The sequence below is a fragment of the Taudactylus pleione genome, unplaced genomic scaffold (assembly GCF_031769625.1).
Source record: "Taudactylus pleione unplaced genomic scaffold, aTauple2 ptg003085l, whole genome shotgun sequence".
Classification (NCBI taxonomy): Eukaryota; Metazoa; Chordata; class Amphibia; order Anura; family Myobatrachidae; genus Taudactylus; species Taudactylus pleione.
Window position 1 is genome coordinate 37,399 of NW_028287447.1, and position 20,307 is coordinate 57,705.

The following is a 20,307-nucleotide window of genomic DNA, read 5'->3' on the forward strand; positions in this document are numbered from 1 at the left end:
ATACATTGTAGTAACCACAGAGTGTATATGAGCTGCAGAATTGATACAGTATACATATGAGGAGTATAATAAATCACACATTGTAGACACCACGGGGTGTATATGAGCAGCAGTATCGATACAGTATACATATGAGTATAATAATGATACATTGTAGTAACCACGGAGTGTATATGAGTTGCACAATAGATACAGTATACATATGAGTATAATAAATGATACATTGTAGTAACCACAGAGTGTATATGAGCTGCAGAATAGATACAGTATACATATGAGGAGTATAATAAATGATACATTGTAGACACCATGGAATGTATATGAGCTGCAGAATAGATATAGTATACATATGAGTATAATAAATGATACATTGTAGACACCACAGAGTGTATATGAGCTGTAGAATAGATATAGTATACATATGAGGACTATAATAAATGATACATTGTAGTAACCACAGAGTGTATATGATCTGCAGAATAGATACAGTATATATATGAGGAGTATAATAATAGATACATTGTAGTAACCACGGAGTGTATATGATCTGCAGAATAGATACAGTATACATATGAGGAGTATAATAAATGATACATTGTTGTAACCACAGAGTGTATATGATCTGTTGAATAGATACAGTATACATATGAGGAGTATAATAAATGATACATTGTAGTAACCACAGAGTGTATATGAGCTGCAGAATTGATACAGTATACATATGAGGAGTATAATAAATCACACATTGTAGACACCACGGAGTGTATATGAGCTGCAGAATAGATACAGTATACATATGAGTATAATAATGATACATTGTAGACACCACGGAGTGTATATGAGCTGCAGAATAGATACAGTATACATATGAGTATAATAATGATACATTGTAGACACCACGGAGTGTATATGAGCTGCAGAATAGATACAGTATACATATGAGGAGTATAATAAATGATACATTGTAGACACCACAGAGTGTATATGAGCTGCAGAATATACAGTATACATATGAGGAGTATAATAAATGATACATTGTAGTAACCACAGAGTGTATATGATCTGCAGAATAGATACAGTATACATATGAGTATAATAAATTATACATTGTAGTAACCACAGAGTGTATATGATCTGCAGAATAGATACAGTATACATATGAGGAATATAATAAATGATACATTGTAGTAACCACGGAGTGTATATGAGCTGCAGAATAGATACAGTATACATATGAGTATAATAAATGATACATTGTAGTAACCACAGAGTGTATATGAGCTGCAGGATACAGTATACATATGAGTATAATAAATTATACATTGTAGACACCACGGAGTGTATATGAGCTGCAGAATAGATACAGTATACATATGAGGAGTATAATAAATGATACATTGTAGTAACCACAGAGTGTATATGAGCTGCAGGATACAGTATACATATGAGTATAATAAATGATACATTGTAGTAACCACAGAGTGTATATGAGCTGCAGGATACAGTATACATATGAGTATAATAAATGATACATTGTAGTAACCACGGAGTGTATATGAGCTGCAGAATAGATATAGTATACATATGAGGAGTATAATAAATGATGCATTCTAGACATCACGGAGTGTATATGAGAAGCAGTATAGATACAGTATACATATGAGGAGTATAATAAATGATACATTGTAGTAACCACAGAGTGTATATGAGCTGCAGAATAGATACAGTATACATATGAGGAGTATAATAATATATACATTGTAGTAACCACGGAGTGTATATGAGCTGCAGAATAGATACAGTATACATATGAGGAGTATAATAAATGATACATTGTAGTAACCACAGAGTGTATATGAGCTGCAGAATAGATACAGTATACATATGAGGAGTATAATAAATGATACATTGTAGTAACCACAGAGTGTATATGAGCTGCAGAATAGATACAGTATACATATGAGGAGTATAATAAATGATACATTGTAGTAACCACGGAGTGTATATGAGCTGCAGAATAGATACAGTATACATATGAGGAGTATAATAAATGATGCATTCTAGACATCACGGAGTGTATATGAGCAGCAGTATAGATACAGTATACATATGAGGAGTATAATAAATGATACATTGTAGACACCACAGAGTGTATATGAGCTGCAGAATACATACAGTATACATATGAGGAGTATAATAAATGATGCATTCTAGACATCACGGAGTGTATATGAGCAGCAGTATAGATACTGTATACATATGAGGAGTATAATAAATGATACATTGTAGACACCACAGAGTGTATATGAGCTGCAGAATAGATACAGTATACATATGAGGAGTATAATAAATGATACATTGTAGTAACCACAGTGTTTATGAGATGCAGAATAGATACAGTATACATATGAGTATAATAAATGATACATTGTAGTAACCACGGAGTGTATATGAGCTGCAAAATAGATACAGTATACGTATGAGGAGTATAATAAATGATACATTGTAGACACCACGGAGTGTATATGAGCTGCAGAATAGATACAGTATACATATGAGGAGTATAATAAATGATACATTGTAGACACCACAGAGTGTATATGAGTTGCAGAATAGATACAGTATATATATGAGGAGTATAATAAATGATACATTGTAGTAACCATAGTGTATATGAACTGCAGAATAGATACAGTATACATATGAGGAGTATAATAAATGATACATTGTAGACACCACGGAGTGTATATGAGCTGCAGAATAGATACAGTATACATATGAGGAGAATAATAAATGATACATTGTAGTAACCACAGAGTGTATATGAGCTGCAGAATAGATACAGTATACATATGAGGAGTATAATAAATGATACATTGTAGACACCACGGAGTGTATATGAGCTGCAGAATAGATACAGTATACATATGAGGAGTATAATAAATGATATATTGTAGTAACCACGGAGTGTATATGAGCTGTAGAATAGATACTGTATACATATGAGGAGTATAATAAATGATACATTGTAGACACCACGGAGTGTATATGAGCTGCAGAATAGATACAGTATACATATGAGGAGTATAATAAATTATACATTGTAGTAACCACAGAGTGTATATGAGCTGCAGAATAGATACAGTATACATATGAGGAGTATAATAAATGATACATTGTAGTAACCACAGAGTGTATATGAGCTGCAGAATAGATACAGTATACATATGAGGACTATAATAAATGAAACATTGTAGACACCACGGAGTGTATATGAGCTGCAGAATAGATACAGTATACATATGAGGACTATAATAAATGATACATTGTAGACACCACGGAGTGTATATGAGCTGCAGAATAGATACAGTATACATATGAGGAGTATAATAAATGATACATTGTAGACACCACGGAGTGTATATGAGCTGCAGAATAGATACAGTATACATATGAGGACTATAATAAATGATACATTGTAGACACCACGGAGTGTATATGAGCTGCAGAATAGATACAGTATACATATGAGGAATAATAAATGATACATTGTAGTAACCACAGAGTGTATATGATCTGCAGAATAGATACAGTATACATATGAGTATAATAAATTATACATTGTAGTAACCACAGAGTGTATATGATCTGCAGAATAGATACAGTATACATATGAGGAGTATAATAAATGATACATTGTAGTAACCACAGAGTGTATATGATCTGCAGAATAGATACAGTATACATATGAGTATAATAAATGATACATTGTAGTAACCACAGAGTGTATATGATCTGCAGAATAGATACAGTATACATATGAGGAGTATAATAATATATACATTGTAGTAAACACGGAGTGTATATGAGCTGCAGAATAGATACAGTATCATATGAGGAGTATAATAAATGATACATTGTAGTAACCACGGAGTGTATATGAGCAGCAGAATAGATACAGTATACATATGAGTATAATAAGACATACATTGTACAAAACGTTATACTCTGGCTAATTTGTCTGTACTGTAAAAGGAATCAGATGATATTCTCTATGAAATATCTGTTTTGGGATCACCAATGACTGTGAAATAAATAGACATAAGAGTACAGAGAATAATATTGAGGGATTAGGAATAAAGAATTGATTATCACAATATATAATGATATATAACAAGTGAGAAAGACACGTATATATACACATAAATATGAGCAATTAATGGTAGGGACGTACAGCTCAGAATTTCTGTATTACACGCTTCATTCTATAGTCACATTTCTAATTGTCTATCTTTTATTATCTCACTGACTGTATATAATCTATACATGTTACAGCTAACAATAAGTTATATATTATACATGTGCACCAATGACAGACAACCTCTTCTAGTTCTTCCTTGGTGTTAGCAGAACAAGGCAGTGACCCTCCTGATGAGTAGAGGAGACCATTGGGAGAGGCTGAGAGAGGAGGTTACAGAGAGTAGATTGGAGACATGAGGAGATTGTGGACTGTCAGTAGTGATACTGATATCACCCATGATGATGGTGGAGATGTCTGAGGATAGGAAGTGAGGGAGCCAGGCAGAAATAGGTTCCAGAGATTGTTGGGTGGCCCAGGTGGGTGATAGACAGCAACACGCAGAGAGAAAGGGGTGACAGTCCTGATAGAATGTACAAATGATGTAACTGTGAGTGATGGTACCTGTGGGAGATCTGTGTATGTGATAGATTGGGACAGTAATATTCCTACCCCACCTCCTTTACTATCACCAGGCCTGGAGGAGTGTGACGTGTAGTCACCGTGTGACAGTGCTGCAGGGGAGGGAGCGTCTGATTGTGTGAGCCATGTTTCTGTTATCGCCAGAAGGTTGAGGTTCTATGAGATAAAGGTCATGGATGGATGTAAAGTTGTTGCAGACAGAGCGTGCATTCCATAAGGCACATTATAGTGACTGGGAGGGTGATGGGAGAAACATGATGTTTATGAGGTTTGCTGGATTTATATTCCATAATGAGTGGGGCCTGGATTTGGAGATATGTCACCAGCTAATAGAAGCAGGAGAGAGATAATTATAGTAGTAGGACGTGTATGAAAGATTTTTATTCTGACAGGTCAAGGATGTTTGTCAGTGTATATAGATAACAAGAAAGCTCATGTGTGTATATAAGAGGGGAGTAGAGTAATGAGGAGGCAATGTGTACAGAGGGGTGACATACAGGGAGAGTGACAGATGTAATAGCCTTAGAGAAGATACCATGGAGTGATATAGGAAAAAGCTCATGTGTGTATATAAGAGGGGAGTAGAGTAATGAGGAGGCAATGTGTACAGAGGGGTGAGATACAGGGAGAGTGACGGATGTAATAGCCTTAGAGAAGATACTATGGAGTGATATAGGAAAAAGCTCATGTGTGTATATAAGAGGGGAGTAGAGTAATGAGGAGGCAATGTGTACAGAGGGGTGACATACAGGGAGAGTGATGGATGTAATAGCCTTAGAGAATATACCATGGAGTGATATAGGAAAAAGCTCATGTGTGTATATAAGAGGGGAGGAGAGTAATGAGGAGGCAATGTGTACAGAGGGGTGATATACAGGGAGAGTGACGGATGTAATAGCCTTAGAGAAGATACCATGGAGTGATATTAGAACAATCAATTTTTAAAACATGTTGATTTTGGAGAAAAAGGTGAAATTTGTAGGACAGGACATAAACAAATGTCAGGTTTGATTATGAAATTACCTGGTCAAAGATGGTGATCAGTGTATTACACTGTTTTTTTAAACTGTTTAAAAAACCCTTAGTTATTGCACACTTTGTGTATTACCACAGTTAGTTGCCCCCTCAGCTAGCTGCCCCATAAGACTGAATGGTAAGATATAGTCTGGCTGATAAGACTACATCTGAGACAATTGGTCAGTGGAATGAAATACAGAGTGATGAGAGGACATACATAGCACTGTGTGTGTGAGTATATAACAGGCAGTGTGCTACTATAATCTATGCTTCACTGATCCCCATCACACACAGGTAATGACAATTACAGCAACTCATTACATCACATACATATAACATCAGATGGAAGATGTGATGTTCTCCACGATGGACTGACATTGGGAATTTGTCTCCACATGGATCTCTTGGTTAGAGTACAAGGAGGCTGAGGATTACTTGCTTTTGGTTAGCAACACAAAATACATCTTTCCCTCCCTGTTCAGTCCTTTGTCTGTTCCCTTCTGTTGTCCATGACTGTGTAATATATACTTCCCTTTAATAAAGGTTGATTGTTGGGTGTAAAATGTGCCTATGTTTAGTCTACTGACTGCACTGTGTATTGTTCATTCTACTATTGCACAGAAACTTAGCCAAAAGTGTTGAAGAGTTTGAAGTATTTAAAGTATTATGTTTCAGGTCTATCAGGTCATATTTTTTTATGTAATAAGATTTGATTTCTGTGAAAAACATTTTCCACTCTTAGAACATGGAAATGGTTTTTCCACTGTGAGTTCTCTTATGTTTAAGAAGACTTGATTTCCGTGTAAAACATTTCCCACACTAATGGTGCATACACACGATCAGATTTTTTCTTCAGATATGGACGATAACGATTTAAAAATCGTTCAGTCGTTCATATCTGATGGAAAATCGTTCATATCTGACATGCCTGAACGATGGACGATCAACGATGCGCGTTCCCGTTTGTCAGATAACGATATCTGACATCTGATGGGTTTGCAGTCAGACTTGGACGATTCCATTCATTTTAATGCAGTCAAAAATCGTTCAATCGTTCAAATCGTTCAAATCGTTCAAAACTTTGGACAAATCGTCCAAATCGTTCAAATCGTTTAATCGTTCAGTCGTTCATCTGACAAATCTGACAAGTCTGACAAATCTGACCGTGTGTATGCTCCATATGAACATGGAAATGGTTTCTCACCTGTGTGAATTCTCTGATGTGTAACAAGATTTGATTTTCGTATAAAACATTTCCCACACTCAGAGCATAGATATGGTTTCTCCCCTGTGTGGCTTCTCTGATGTGCAACAAGATCTGATGTAATTGTAAAACATTTCCCACACTCAGAACATGGAAATGGTTTCTCACCTGTGTGATATCTCTGATGTATAACAAGATGCGATTTCTGTGTAAAACATTTCCCACATTCAGAGCATGGAAATGGTTTCTCCCCTGTATGAGTTCTTTGATGTGTAACAAGATATGTTTTCCTTGTGAAAGATTTCCCACATTCAGAACAGAGAAAGCTTTTATCACCTCTGTGAGCTGTACTGTGTGTAGCAATATTGGAGGTATCAGGGGAATATTCCTCATGATTAGAGGGACCAGATGATATATCCGCACTGTGAGGTACTGGATGCAAATTTAGAGTAATGGCGATGTCTCCTAGAGAATCCTGTCTGATGTTATCTTCGATCTTAAAATTAGGACACAAAATGAGATCTCCCTCCGAGGTATTCTTGATTGTGCGTCCATCTGTAGGAAATAAAATAAAATGTATGGATACAATTCCTACTATTACTAAGTTCTCAATATTTAGTGGTTCTGTTTCTTTTTCCAGATTACAAGTAATTATGATACATTTACAAAATAACAAAGATGACTCTCGTCTTAAAATATAAAGAAAACCACACCACCCAGCTGTTACAGCCCTCGTCAGTTGGCATTGGGTATTTCACAGGCTTTACACATGTGCAGGATATACTGTGGGTGAGGGGTATAGACAGCACATAAGGGGGTGTATAGCAGTAATGTGTACAGTTAGGCTGTCATGTTGTGTATATGCAACATTGCCAGGTGACATATGACAGGTATTAGAGGAAGTCTATCTGTGGCCATGTCCTCTGTCTGTCTCTGAGGCAGGAAGCACAGAACAGCTGGAGGGTGCGGGATGTCACACATGACTATGAGGAGATAACTAGAGGAGGGACCCCTCATTATCATAGATACCCCTCCTCATTACCAATCCACACCACAGGGGGTAACTAGTAATCAGGGGGAGTGTACATCACACCCTGCCCCCCTGCAGGGATACCCAATACCAGGGTACACACTGAGTTACCTGCACAGGGGTGTACACCTACATTGTGGGCACTGAGCTGTATTACAAGGACAGGAGGGGGTTGGGGCTCAATACTTGTAACGTCCTCTGGGGGTGGAGTTTAGGCTCCTACAAGATACTGGAGAGCAGTGCTTTGTCTCCTGCCAGCAGGACGGTATTACAGGATGGTACAGTGGGAAGAAGACCAGGCCTTGGCAGTGTTAGGCTGCTGGACTAGGGATCCCCTCACACTTCTGCAGAACATTGCACCTGAGAGTTGTGTCACTGGATGGGCATGCAGGAGGTGATTGCAGTGACTGACATCCGTCAGTACTTGGGGTGTGGGCTGCTGCCCCCTCCCAGGTACACTGTGTGAGTAACATCTGATCTAAGGGACTGGTCATTAACATGACGACTGCTTTAGGTACCACTTAGTGTGATGTACTCTATTGTATTACTACCATAACTCACAATAAAGATACATTTGTATTTTCCCTGCTGTCTTGTCTGTACGATCAATGAAGTGTTGACTTCTAAAATGTTTAAATGATAGAGAGCAGGAGTATACTAGGGGCTGATGGCTTCTAATGTATGAGATACACAGAGAGTGTGGGGAGGAGACTGGTCAGATCTCTGGGCTGGTAACACACAGTGACATGATATGACGGTGAGAGCAGGAGTATAATAGGGGCTGATGGCTCCTGATGTACGAGATACACCAGAGAGTGTGGGGAGGAGACTGGTCAGATCTCTGGGCTGGTAACACACAGTGACATGATGTGAGGGGGAGAGCAGGAGTATAATAGAGGCTGATGGCTCCTGATGTATGATATACACTAGAGAGTGTGGGGAGAAGACTGGTCAGATCTCTGGGCTGGTAACACACAGTGACATGATGTGACGGTGAGAGCAGGAGTATAATAGGGGCTGATGGCTCCTGACTCCGCCACTGGGCAGATACATTTCCCTCATTACTTTGTACTGTTGTAGTGACTAAGCAAGAAGCATATATGACTCTTTGCTGAGTGTTTATTACTCACCTGTACTGATATTTGTAGGGATTTCCTCCTCCTTACAGTGCTGATCACCCATCACATACGTCTCTTCTTCTCTGTCTATAACTTCTACCTTCATATCAGTCACATACGTCTCTTCTTCTCTGTCTATATCTTCTACCTTCATATCAGTCACATACGTCCCTTTTCCCTCTATATCTTCTACCTTCATATCAGTCACATACCTCTCTTCTTCTCCCTCTATATCTTCTGCCTTCATATCAGTCACTTACATCTCTTCTTCTTCCTCTATACCTTCTGTCTTCATATCAGTCACATACGTCTCTTCTTCTCCCTCTATATTATCAGCCTTCATATCAGTTACATACGTCTCTTATTCTCCCTCTATATCTTCTGTCTTCATATCAGTCACATACGTCTCTTCTTCTCCCTCTATATTTTCAGCCTTTACATCAGTCACAGACATCTCTTCTTCTCCCTCTATATCTTCTGCCTTTATATTAGCCAGACTTTCACCCTAAGTAACCCACAAAACAATAAAATAAAGTTTAAAAATGTCAGATTTCATTAAATCGCATTAAGTATAAGAATTATGGTTAATAAGACACACACAGCTTCCAACAGATCATATAAAGACACTGTGGTATATTGGTGACACCCTAAATCCCAGCTACCTGATGCTCCTGTGGGATCCTGTGATTCTCCTCTGTACAATCCTGGGAATAAAGAGGACGGGGACATCTCTCTGGGGTATTGCTGTTACTGGGTCCATCTGTAGGAGACACACAGTGACTGGGTACATTGTATATATGTGATTATCAGGTGATGTGTGTATATAGGGGGTCCCCATACCTGCTCTCCCCTGTACAATAAATGACAGTCTCCTCTTACCCAGTGATGTGAGGGGCCGGTGATTCTCCATCATCACGTCCTTGTACAGACCCCTGTGTTCCTCTATATACTCCCCCTCCTGCATGGAGACATAGACAGTAACATCCTGACACATTATAGGAACCTGACACACACAATGATACAGTCATCACCCAGACACATCCCGTGGTGTTACTCTATAATGTCCTATTCCCAGCAGTCACCTCTCCAGTCATCACCCAGACACACCCCCTGGTGTTACTGTATAATGTCCCATTCCCAGCAGTCACCTCTCCAGTCATCATCCATACACATCCCCTGGTGTTACTGCATAATGTCCCATTCCCAGCAGTCACCTCTCCAGTAAGCAGCTGAATGATCCTATTGGTGAGTTCCAGGATCTTCTGGTCATTGTGTCTCTCCTGTATCAGTGAGTGAGGTGGAGGCACAGTGATGGGGTTCTGGGTCCTGCTCAGTCCTCCTGAAACATGGAGACGGCTGCTGGGCATCTGACACTTACCGGATGTCTTCTTTACTACTGTGTAATGAGGGAGACATAAATAAAAGGGTAAAATTATACTCATGGACCATTTATTGAGGTGTCATCAGTGCATAATATGCAAGTAGGGTCTGTCTGACTAATCGTATTTGTAACGGTTTACAATATATAGGAAAGTAGACAGAATCTAGCACATCTCCTGCCATCTTCATTTCAGTGATAGAAAAGAAACAAAACACGATACTGTGAGCAATGAGATATATCCCAGCTCCTGTGAGGACTGAGGCACTGATACTATATCTCCCTGTATTATTACTATAGATATAAGTGATGTCACTGTGACACTCCCAGATCTTCTCACCTCCCCAGTCATGTCCCTGTATTATTACTATAGATATAAGTGATGTCACTGTGACACTCCCAGATCCTCTCACCTCCCCAGTCATGTCCCTGTATTATTACTATAGATATAAGTGACGTCACTGTGACACTCCCAGATCCTCTCACCTCCCCAGTCATGTCCCTGTATTATTACTATAGATATAAGTGATGTCACTGTGACACTCCCAGATCCCCTCACCTCCCCGGTCATGTCCCTGTATTATTACTATAGATATAAGTGATGTCACTGTGACACTCCCAGATCCCCTCACCTCCCCAGTCATGTCCCTGTATTATTACTATAGATATAAGTGATGTCACTGTGACACTCCCAGATCCCCTCACCTCCCCAGTCATGTCCCTGTATTATTACTATAGATATAAGTGATGTCACTGTGACACTCCCAGATCCTCTCACCTCCCCAGTCATGTCCCTGTATTATTACTATAGATATAAGTGATGTCACTGTGACACCCCCAGATCCCCTCACCTCCCCAGTCATGTCCCTGTATTATTACTATAGATATAAGTGAGGTCACTGTGACACTCTCAGATCTCCTCACCTCCCCAGTCATGTCCCTGTATTATTACTATAGATATAAGTGAGGTCACTGTGACACTCCCAGACCCCCTCACCTCCCCAGTCATGTCCCTGTATTATTACTATAGATATAAGTGATGTCACTGTGACACTCCCAGATCTCGTCACCTCCCCAGTCATGTCCCTGTATTATTACTATAGATATAAGTGATGTCACTGTGACACTCCCAGATCCCCTCACCTCCCCAGTCATGTCCCTGTATTATTACTATAGATATGTGATGTCACTGTGACACTCCCAGATCCCCTCACCTCCCCAGTCATGTCCCTGTATTATTACTATAGATATAAGTGATGTCACTGTGACACTCCCAGATCCTCTCACCTCCCCAGTCATGTCCCTGTATTATTACTATAGATATAAGTGATGTCACTGTGACACTCCCAGATCCCCTCACCTCCCCAGTCATGTCCCTGTATTATTACTATAGATATAAGTGATGTCACTGTGACACTCCCAGATCCTCTCACCTCCCCAGTCATGTCCCTGTATTATTACTATAGATATAAGTGATGTCACTGTGACACTCCCAGATCCGCTCACCTCCCCAGTCATGTCCCTGTATTATTACTATAGATATAAGTGAAGTCACTGTGACACTCCCAGACTCTCACCTCCCCAGTCATGTCCCTGTATTATTACTATAGATATAAGTGATGTCACTGTGACACTCCCAGATCCCCTCACCTCCCCAGTCATGTCCCTGTATTATTACTATAGATATAAGTGATGTCACTGTGACACTCCCAGACCCTCTCACCTCCCCAGTCATGTCCCTGTATTATTACTATAGATATAAGTGATGTCACTGTGACACTCCCATACTCTCTCACCTCCCCAGTCAGCAGGTAGATGATCTCCAGAGTGAGATTTAGTATACACTCAGTCATGTGACTTCTGTCAGTGTCCATCCTATTTATACAGGACACGTATCACCCTCACGTGACTTCTTGTAAAGATTATCTGGTTTCTCCAAGCTCAGTTGGCTATTAAAAATATAATTAGAATAAAGATTAGAGTATATATCATATTGAAACAGGAAAAACACACACACACATCACCCACCTAATACACACTGAACACTATACGCAGGCCACACTGATATCACACACCTGATACACACTGATCACTATACACAGGTCACACTGATATCACACACCTGATACACACTGATCATCACTGTACACAGGTCACACTGATATCACACTAATCACTATACACAGATCACACTGACATCACACACCTGATACACACTGATCACTATACACAGGTCACACTGATATCACACACCTGATACACACTGATCACTATACACCAGTGTGTATCAGATATGTTATATCATTGTCCCAAACCACCGGGGGGGGAGTTAGGATTAGGTACACCCCGGGAGGGTTAGGTTTAGGGTGCGGGAAGGGGGGTGGTGGTTAGAGTTAGGCACCACCCGGGGGGAGGTTAGGGTTAGGCACTAGGGAGGGGTGGTTAGGGTTATTCACCACAAAGGGAGGGTTAGGATAAGGGGGGGGGGGGGGAGAGGACAGGAGGGGGTGGAGAGGACAGGGTGGGGTTAAGGTACTTACCAGCTCTGCACCCATCATTTTACCCTACTTCTTTGCTCCCTCACCCCCATTATACGCCCTCCGATAGCACACCACATTTCCCAGCCAGCCTCTCTCCCCCACTACTGCCCTATTCCTCTGTCTCCTAATATCTGGGCAACTTGTGTGCAATCACCCATCTTATTTTCTCTGCTCCCACATCTGTAATAATTTCCATATATCCTTTAAACAATCCACAGGTGGTGCCAATTACCTCTGGTGATTCTGTGAGGAGACCTGGAAAACATGCACTGTCATGGTTCCCATCCCCTAGACCCAGGGTAGTAAGAGAGAAAGTGTGGGAAGCAGAGGGAGCTCCAAACAGGTCGGTGATAGTTATCTCACTGGTGATTCTGTGAGGAGACCTGGAAAACATGCACTGTTCCCTAAGGATGCTGGTCCCCTACACACAAGGTACTAAGCACCCTTTACACCAATACAAAGTCTCAGACAGGTGAGGAGTCAGCAGGGCCTATTACAGAGGACGTCTGTGCATCTTATACATCACCCGGTGTACACTATGGTGTCTCTCTGTGTATTCTGTCACTTCCACACTAATAACCACCTACTGAGGGTACTGACCACCAGCTACAGCTGCTACGTTCTGTATGGGGGGTCTGAGTGCACCGGACACCTCCCTTTCTCTATAGTCTGTTACCCACCGAGCAGTGACTGCTCCACCTGTAGTATAGTAACACCAGGGTCTGCTCCACCTGTATTATATGTAACACTAATAACCACCTACTGAGGGTACTGACCACCAGCTACAGCTGATACGTTCTGTATGGGGGGTCTGAGTGCTCCGGACACCTCCCTTTCTCTATAGTCTGTTACCCACCGAGCAGTGACTGCTCCATCTGTATATGTAACACCAGGGTCTGCTCCACCTGTATTATATGTAACACTAATAGCCACCTACTGAGGGTACTGACCACCAGCTACAGCTGATACGTTCTGTATGATTTTTAGAAAGTGTTTAGTATAAATATGGAGAAATGGAAGATCAGTCCTATCCCTGAGAAAGCACCAAACCATGTGAAACGCGTTGGTAACGAGTGGGCAGTGGACAGCGATTAACTGGAAACTTCCCTTCCTAACATCGGATGGCTAGTGATATCATCCAGTGGCGACACAACTCAGCACGCTGCATACGCTCATCATCATCGGTAACCTGGCCCCATCTTATCAGGCGTCAGACTGACCACAGAACGGGTGTTACAGGCGTACCTGCCGGGTATGTACCGGACCGTATACAGGAAGAAGACGACTATCTTAGGGTACGGTAGGGACAGGTCACCTTGTGATTGCTGTTACACATCACCCTCACAGGGACCCGTCCTTCCACATATTCTCATAGGAGCTATACACATAATCTCAGTGCTTGTGCTGATGTATGTATGTGTATTTCTTCTTTATATATAAGGATTACCTCCACATAAATATCAGCGCTCGGTATAATCATATTATATCCTATCCTTACACTACTGAGCTGCTTAGTACATCACAAGCGCAGGAAAAGCTTATTACTTTTACCTTAGTAACAACTGGCTGCTATATGTCACCGTGGTAACCAGCAATGCCGTATAACTAGATGCTATATGTCACCGTGGTAACCTGCAATGCTGTATAACTAGATGCTATAGGTCACCGTGGTAACCTGCAGTGCTGTATAACTAGATGCTATATGTCACCATGGTAACCTGCAATGCTGTATAACTAGATGCTATATGTCACCATGGTAACCTGCAATGCTGTATAACTACATGCTATGTGTCACCGTGGTAACCTGCAATGCTGTATAACTAGATGCTATATGTCACCGTGGTAACCTGCAATGCTGTATAACTAGATGCTATATGTCACCGTGGTAACCTGCAATGCTGTATAACTACATGCTATGTGTCTCCGTGGTAACCTGCAATGCTGTATAACTAGATGCTACATGTCACCGTGGTAACCTGCAATGCTGTATAACTACATGCTATGTGTCACCGTGGTAACCTGCAATGCTGTATAACTACATGCTATGTGTCACCGTGGTAACCTGCAATGCTGTATAACTAGATGCTATGTGTCACCGTGGTAACCTGCAATGCTGTATAACTACATGCTATGTGTCACCGTGGTAACCTGCAATGCTGTATAACTAGATGCTATATGTCACCGTGGTAACCTGCAATGCTGTATAACTACATGCTATAGGTCACCATGGTAACCTGCAATGCTGTATAACTAGATGCTGTATGTCACCGTGGTAACCTGCAATGCTGTATAACTAGATGCTGTATGTCACCGTGGTAACCTGCAATGCTGTATAACTAGATGCTATATGTCACCGTGGTAACCTGCAATGCTGTATAACTAGATGCTATATGTCTCCGTGGTAACCTGCAATGCTGTATAACTAGATGCTATATGTCACCGTGGTAACCTGCAATGCTGTATAACTAGATGCTCTGTGTCACCGTGGTAACCTGCAATGCTGTATAACTAGATGCTATATGTCACCGTGGTAACCTGCAATGCTGTATAACTAGATGCTATGTGTCACCGTGGTAACCTGCAATGCTGTATAACTAGATGCTCTGTGTCACCGTGGTAACCTGCAATGCTGTATAACTACATGCTATATGTCACCGTGGTAACCTGCAATGCTGTATAGCTAGATGCTATATGTTACTGTGGTAACCTGCAATGCTGTATAACTAGATGCTATGCTGCAGTAATATCTGGTTTTTTTTTTTGCAGATTGCTTATAATGAGAGAAATGGTAAGAACTTAGTTTTGTTAACTCTCTTTCATCGAAGTCCATAGGGTCCACAGGGAGAACTTGGGGTATAGGTTGGGAACCAAATCCGGGCACCACGCAGTTAAAATTTTCAGCTCCCAGGATTCACTGGATCCACTCTTCCTATAACCCTGCCCCCAAGCCAGAGGCACCTCAGTTTGTAAGTAGCCAAAGGCCGGAGGAGGAAAGATAGAGAGAGAAGACTGGAACACTCAAGAACCACACTCACAGAGAAGGAGATGGGAAACCGGTGACCAGTAACATAGCCCATATGAAGCCACGTGCGTCAGGGCGGGTGCCCTGTGGACTTCGAAGAAAGAGAGAGTTAACAAAAGGTAAGTTCTTACCATAACTCTCATTTAATTCTTCAGGGTCCATAGGCTCCACAGAGAGACCTTGGGGATGTCCCAAAGCAGTTCTTTTAAAGGGTGGAGATGCTCCTTCGCTGAGAGGAGAATACAGCGCCCAAAGGAAGCATCCTGAGAGTCAAAGGTATCTAATGCATAGAACCTTAGAAAGGTCTGGATGGAAGACCACGTAGCCGCCTTAAGGCTGAACAGCTGAGGCGCCACGACGAGCCACCCACGAGGGGCCCACAGACTGAGTAGAATGAACAGTAACAGAAGCCAGAACAGGAAGGCCATCCTGTGTGTAAGCCTCTGAGATACGAGTCATACGAAGCCATCTAGCCAATGTTTGTTTATTGGCCATCCTTTCCTGTGAAATTCATAGAGCACAAATAAGGAGTCTGATTTTCAAAAGGAACTGGTACGGTCCACGTAATCCTGAGAGCACGGACCACAGCCAATGAGGCCTCACCTACCGAGAGGACTAGTGACTGAAAAGCCAGTACAATAAGTTCCTGAAAAATATAGAACTTAGAAACCACTTTAGGAAGAAATACAGGCGAGTGTGACTCACAGGTGAAATATCTAGAAGAGGGAGCCACAGGAGAACGCTCCCAATTCCGACACTCTCCTGGCAGATGCAAACGCCATAAGAAAGAGAGTCTAAGCTATAAACTATGCAAGGTCTACTGGAACTAGTGTTTCAAATGGAGGCCCGCAGAACTACTGCCAAATCCAAGGAGCCCCTAGGGGGAACAAAGGGAGGTAGAATCCAGAGAACACCCTGAAGGAAGGTCTGGATACCCGGGAGTGGAGCAATTCTACATTGGAACCATACTGTCAGTGCAGAGACCTGCACTTTTAGGGAGGTCAGGCGGAGGGCTAGACCCAATCCAGCCTGAAGGAATGCCAGGACTCTGGAAATCCTAAACACTTGAAGATCGTAGCTACTAGTACGATACCATAAGAAATATGTATACCACACTCTGTGGTAGATCCCAGCAGAAGCTGGCTTACATGCTCCAAGCATCCTGATGACAGAGCCAGAGAATCCTTTGGACCTCAGTAGGGACGCAGTCAAAGACAGACGATCCAGGTGCGGGAAAAGGCAAGGATCCTGAGACAACAGGTCCAGACGTTGAGGTAGCGGGAATGGAGTGTCAATGGAGAGACTCCAAAAATGTAAGTACCAGTGATGTCTAGGTCAAGCTGGAGTCACCAGCAAGATAGTACCTCCATCTTGTTTGAACTTCCAAAGAACTCGAGGAAGAAGGGAGACCGGAGGGAACAGGTACGCAAATTGGAAGGTCCACTTCACTGACAATGCATCGCCGAAAGTTGCTTTGATATCTCCAGTTCTGGACCCAAACACCGGCAGTCTGTGATTGTGTCGGGAGGCCATGAGGGCCACCTCTGCTCACTAGGATTAAAACATCTCTTGGTGAAGAGACCAGCCCCCTGGGATGTACGTCGTGACGGATGAGGAAGTCCGCTTCCCAATGGAGAACTCCCGGAATGAACACTGCAGAGATGGCCGGGAGGTGACCCTTGGCCCATGTCAGAATGTGTGACACTTCTGTCATTGCTGCCCGACTTCGAGTGTCTCCTTGATGTAAGCCACTGTTGTGACATTATCGGACTTAGGGCCTGATTCAGACCTGCTCACAAATTGCGGCCACTCGCTGGCAAAAAGGGGCTGGATATTTAAATTAAGCGCTCACACTGCATCTCGTAAGGATGCCCTCTATGTCTTAGCGAGCCCCGGCAATAAGCGCTCACTAGTGTATAAAGACACCCCCTTGCCACTCGCAACACACGTCACCTCTGGTATTTGAAGGATTAATCAGTAACATCGAGAGCCATCGGAGCTGCTTGCAGCGCTTGAGGTAGACCTTACCCTCCCAAAAGCACTGCAGGCAGTTCAGGGTAAAAAACAACCAAGTGCCGTGTTCAATGACGCTACTTTGCTAATTATGCACATCCATTAAACTCCGTTCTGACACCCAGACACGCCTGTGTTCGCAGCACCACTCCCCCGTTCACAAGCACCTGCCCCTGTTACCACCCACAAATGGCGCTGTCACTCATTCCATTGAGCAGTCTTTTCAGGGCGAGCGAGCAAAATCCAATCAATCGTACTAGTTTGCGCACGTGCACTGCAACTTTGCAGGCTAAAACGGGGGTACCCATAGTGATCCCCCATGTTTTTACAGTTTTAGGGGGCCCTACAATTTATTCCAGATACATTTCGTTTTTTATCGCAAATCCCACTTCGCAGGTTCCCATTTTCGTAGGTTTTATATTGAATACGGGGATAAAGCGGGCGCGCGCCCGATACTTTATCCCAGGAAAAGCTCCGATATGCAACGTAAACTTCGACAGCGAAGTTTACGTTTCATATTGAATACCCCTCAGAGAGTCGATCAGGCTCTATATAGCGCTCCCTTTCTGCTTATATTAAACCAGATTCCTAGTGATAGTGGGAGATGGACGCCTGGGAGCTGAAGGCAGATAGAATCTCAGATGTTCCAAACAGAGGGAGCAGCAATGCGTTTTGGCGATCTCTATAGCCTTTTTCTAGCTTAGATGAAAGGAGAGCTGGAGTGTGCTTATTTGTGCAGAGTGAATCTCAAAGGAAATACCACTGAGTTATTTGCAACACTAGTAGCTATATGGATACAATTTAACCACCATCTGGAATATCCAATACTAATAGCTACATTAGCTCATATACAGCTGCTTTATACGGGACATATATTTCTACTTCAGGGTCCATAGGGGGAGTCCACAGGGTTGACCTTGGGGTATAGCTGGATCTGGATCCACGGGCACCACGCAGTTAAAGCTTTTGCTGCTCCCAGGATGCACTTGGGTCCATCCTCCTCTATACCCCGCCCCCGAGCCACAGGCACCTCAGTTTCAGTTGATGCCCGGCCGGAGTCGGGTCACCCTTGGCGCAGGGTGGGCTGCTTTGCAGCCCCCTAAGCTTAATTTGGAGTTTTTTTTATTTAATCATTTAATTTTCAAAGGATTGAAGACGTCCATGCTGCCGCTCCTACACCCCGCTGGCGCCGCAACGCCAGTACAGATCTGGGGATCGCGGCAGGACCCCAGAATCTGTACTAGCCGGGCTCTGGGGACTCCCACGACTGCTGCCGGAAGAGCCGGGGAACAGGTAAGCCGCAGGTCGTCGCCTGACCTGGTCGCAAGCGATGTGCGCTCGCAACCGCGTCGATGGTGGGCCAGTGCGCATGCGCACGACGGAGCCGGCTCCGTCGTGCGCATGCGCGAGACCCGGATAGCGACGGGCACTCCGTCGCTCCGGGTCTCGTACCAAAGGGGGCGAGCTGTCGATGTTGAGTGACAGCTCGCCCCCTTTGGTGGGCGGGCCGGGGGAGTGGCTGCCCAAACGGAGGCGGCCCCACTGACATCACGAGTGATGTCAGTGGGAGAGATTTCGGGTCTGTTAGAGCCGAAATCTCTCTGGGGCTTGCGGCCACGAGACCCTACCACAAGGGTCTCGTCGCAAGCCCGATGGTCTTGACCATCGCGACCATCTTCCTGGCCGCTCGCTATAGCTGTGGGTGGTCACCACCAGCTATGCGAGCGGCCAGGAGGCCGTTCTAAAAAACAAGGAGGCCGGCCCTGATTCAGAGCGAGCACTCTGTCAGAGCGTCCGGCTCTGAATCAGGGCCAGTGTACACAGCACTATAGCCCTCCCAGATACTGAATTTGGCTGATTGTAGTGAAAGGTGCAGTGAGTATTACTTTCTGCATTGTATGTGACTTTTGCTAGTGCTGCTGTCTGTGCTAATTTTTTTCTACTTACTGACAGCTTATACCCATCCCTTTACTTCTCCTACGGCCCGGCAGGTGTGTGGGGTAAGGGCGTCTCTCAGGACCTCACTTATATAAATCACGTATTGGTGAGGTTGGTCACATACTGTTGTGTGCTGCTCAGTGCCATATCTGTGGGCTGTTGTGCTGCATACTTGTGGATGCGCAGGAGTCAAACTCTGATCTTCCTTATTGTGATATAAATTTATATGTTGTTATGTCTGATGAGGAGGTCGGGCGCTCCGCGGCTCCTACATTGTTCTCCTGCAGACGCTGCATTGCGGGAGTAAATAAGGAGGATTTATCATAG

At 42.9% G+C, this 20,307-nt stretch overlaps 2 protein-coding genes across 2 annotated transcripts in view; one reads left to right on the forward strand and one right to left on the reverse strand.

Annotated features, from left to right (window-relative positions):
* LOC148430943 (uncharacterized) overlaps positions 1–20,307 on the forward strand; it is a 62,085-nt gene that overhangs the window by 21,100 nt on the left and 20,678 nt on the right. The gene's annotated exons all lie outside the window — the stretch shown is intronic.
* LOC148430944 (gastrula zinc finger protein XlCGF66.1-like) lies at positions 6,433–12,341 on the reverse strand. The gene is made up of 8 exons (XM_088466411.1): positions 12,248–12,341; positions 10,304–10,485; positions 9,969–10,047; positions 9,752–9,849; positions 9,542–9,594; positions 9,102–9,220; positions 6,902–7,496; positions 6,433–6,511 (listed from the first exon to the last, which is right to left on the reverse strand). Exons 1-8 carry the CDS (start codon positions 12,339–12,341, stop codon positions 6,433–6,435), a joined length of 1,299 nt encoding a protein of 432 aa, XP_088322537.1.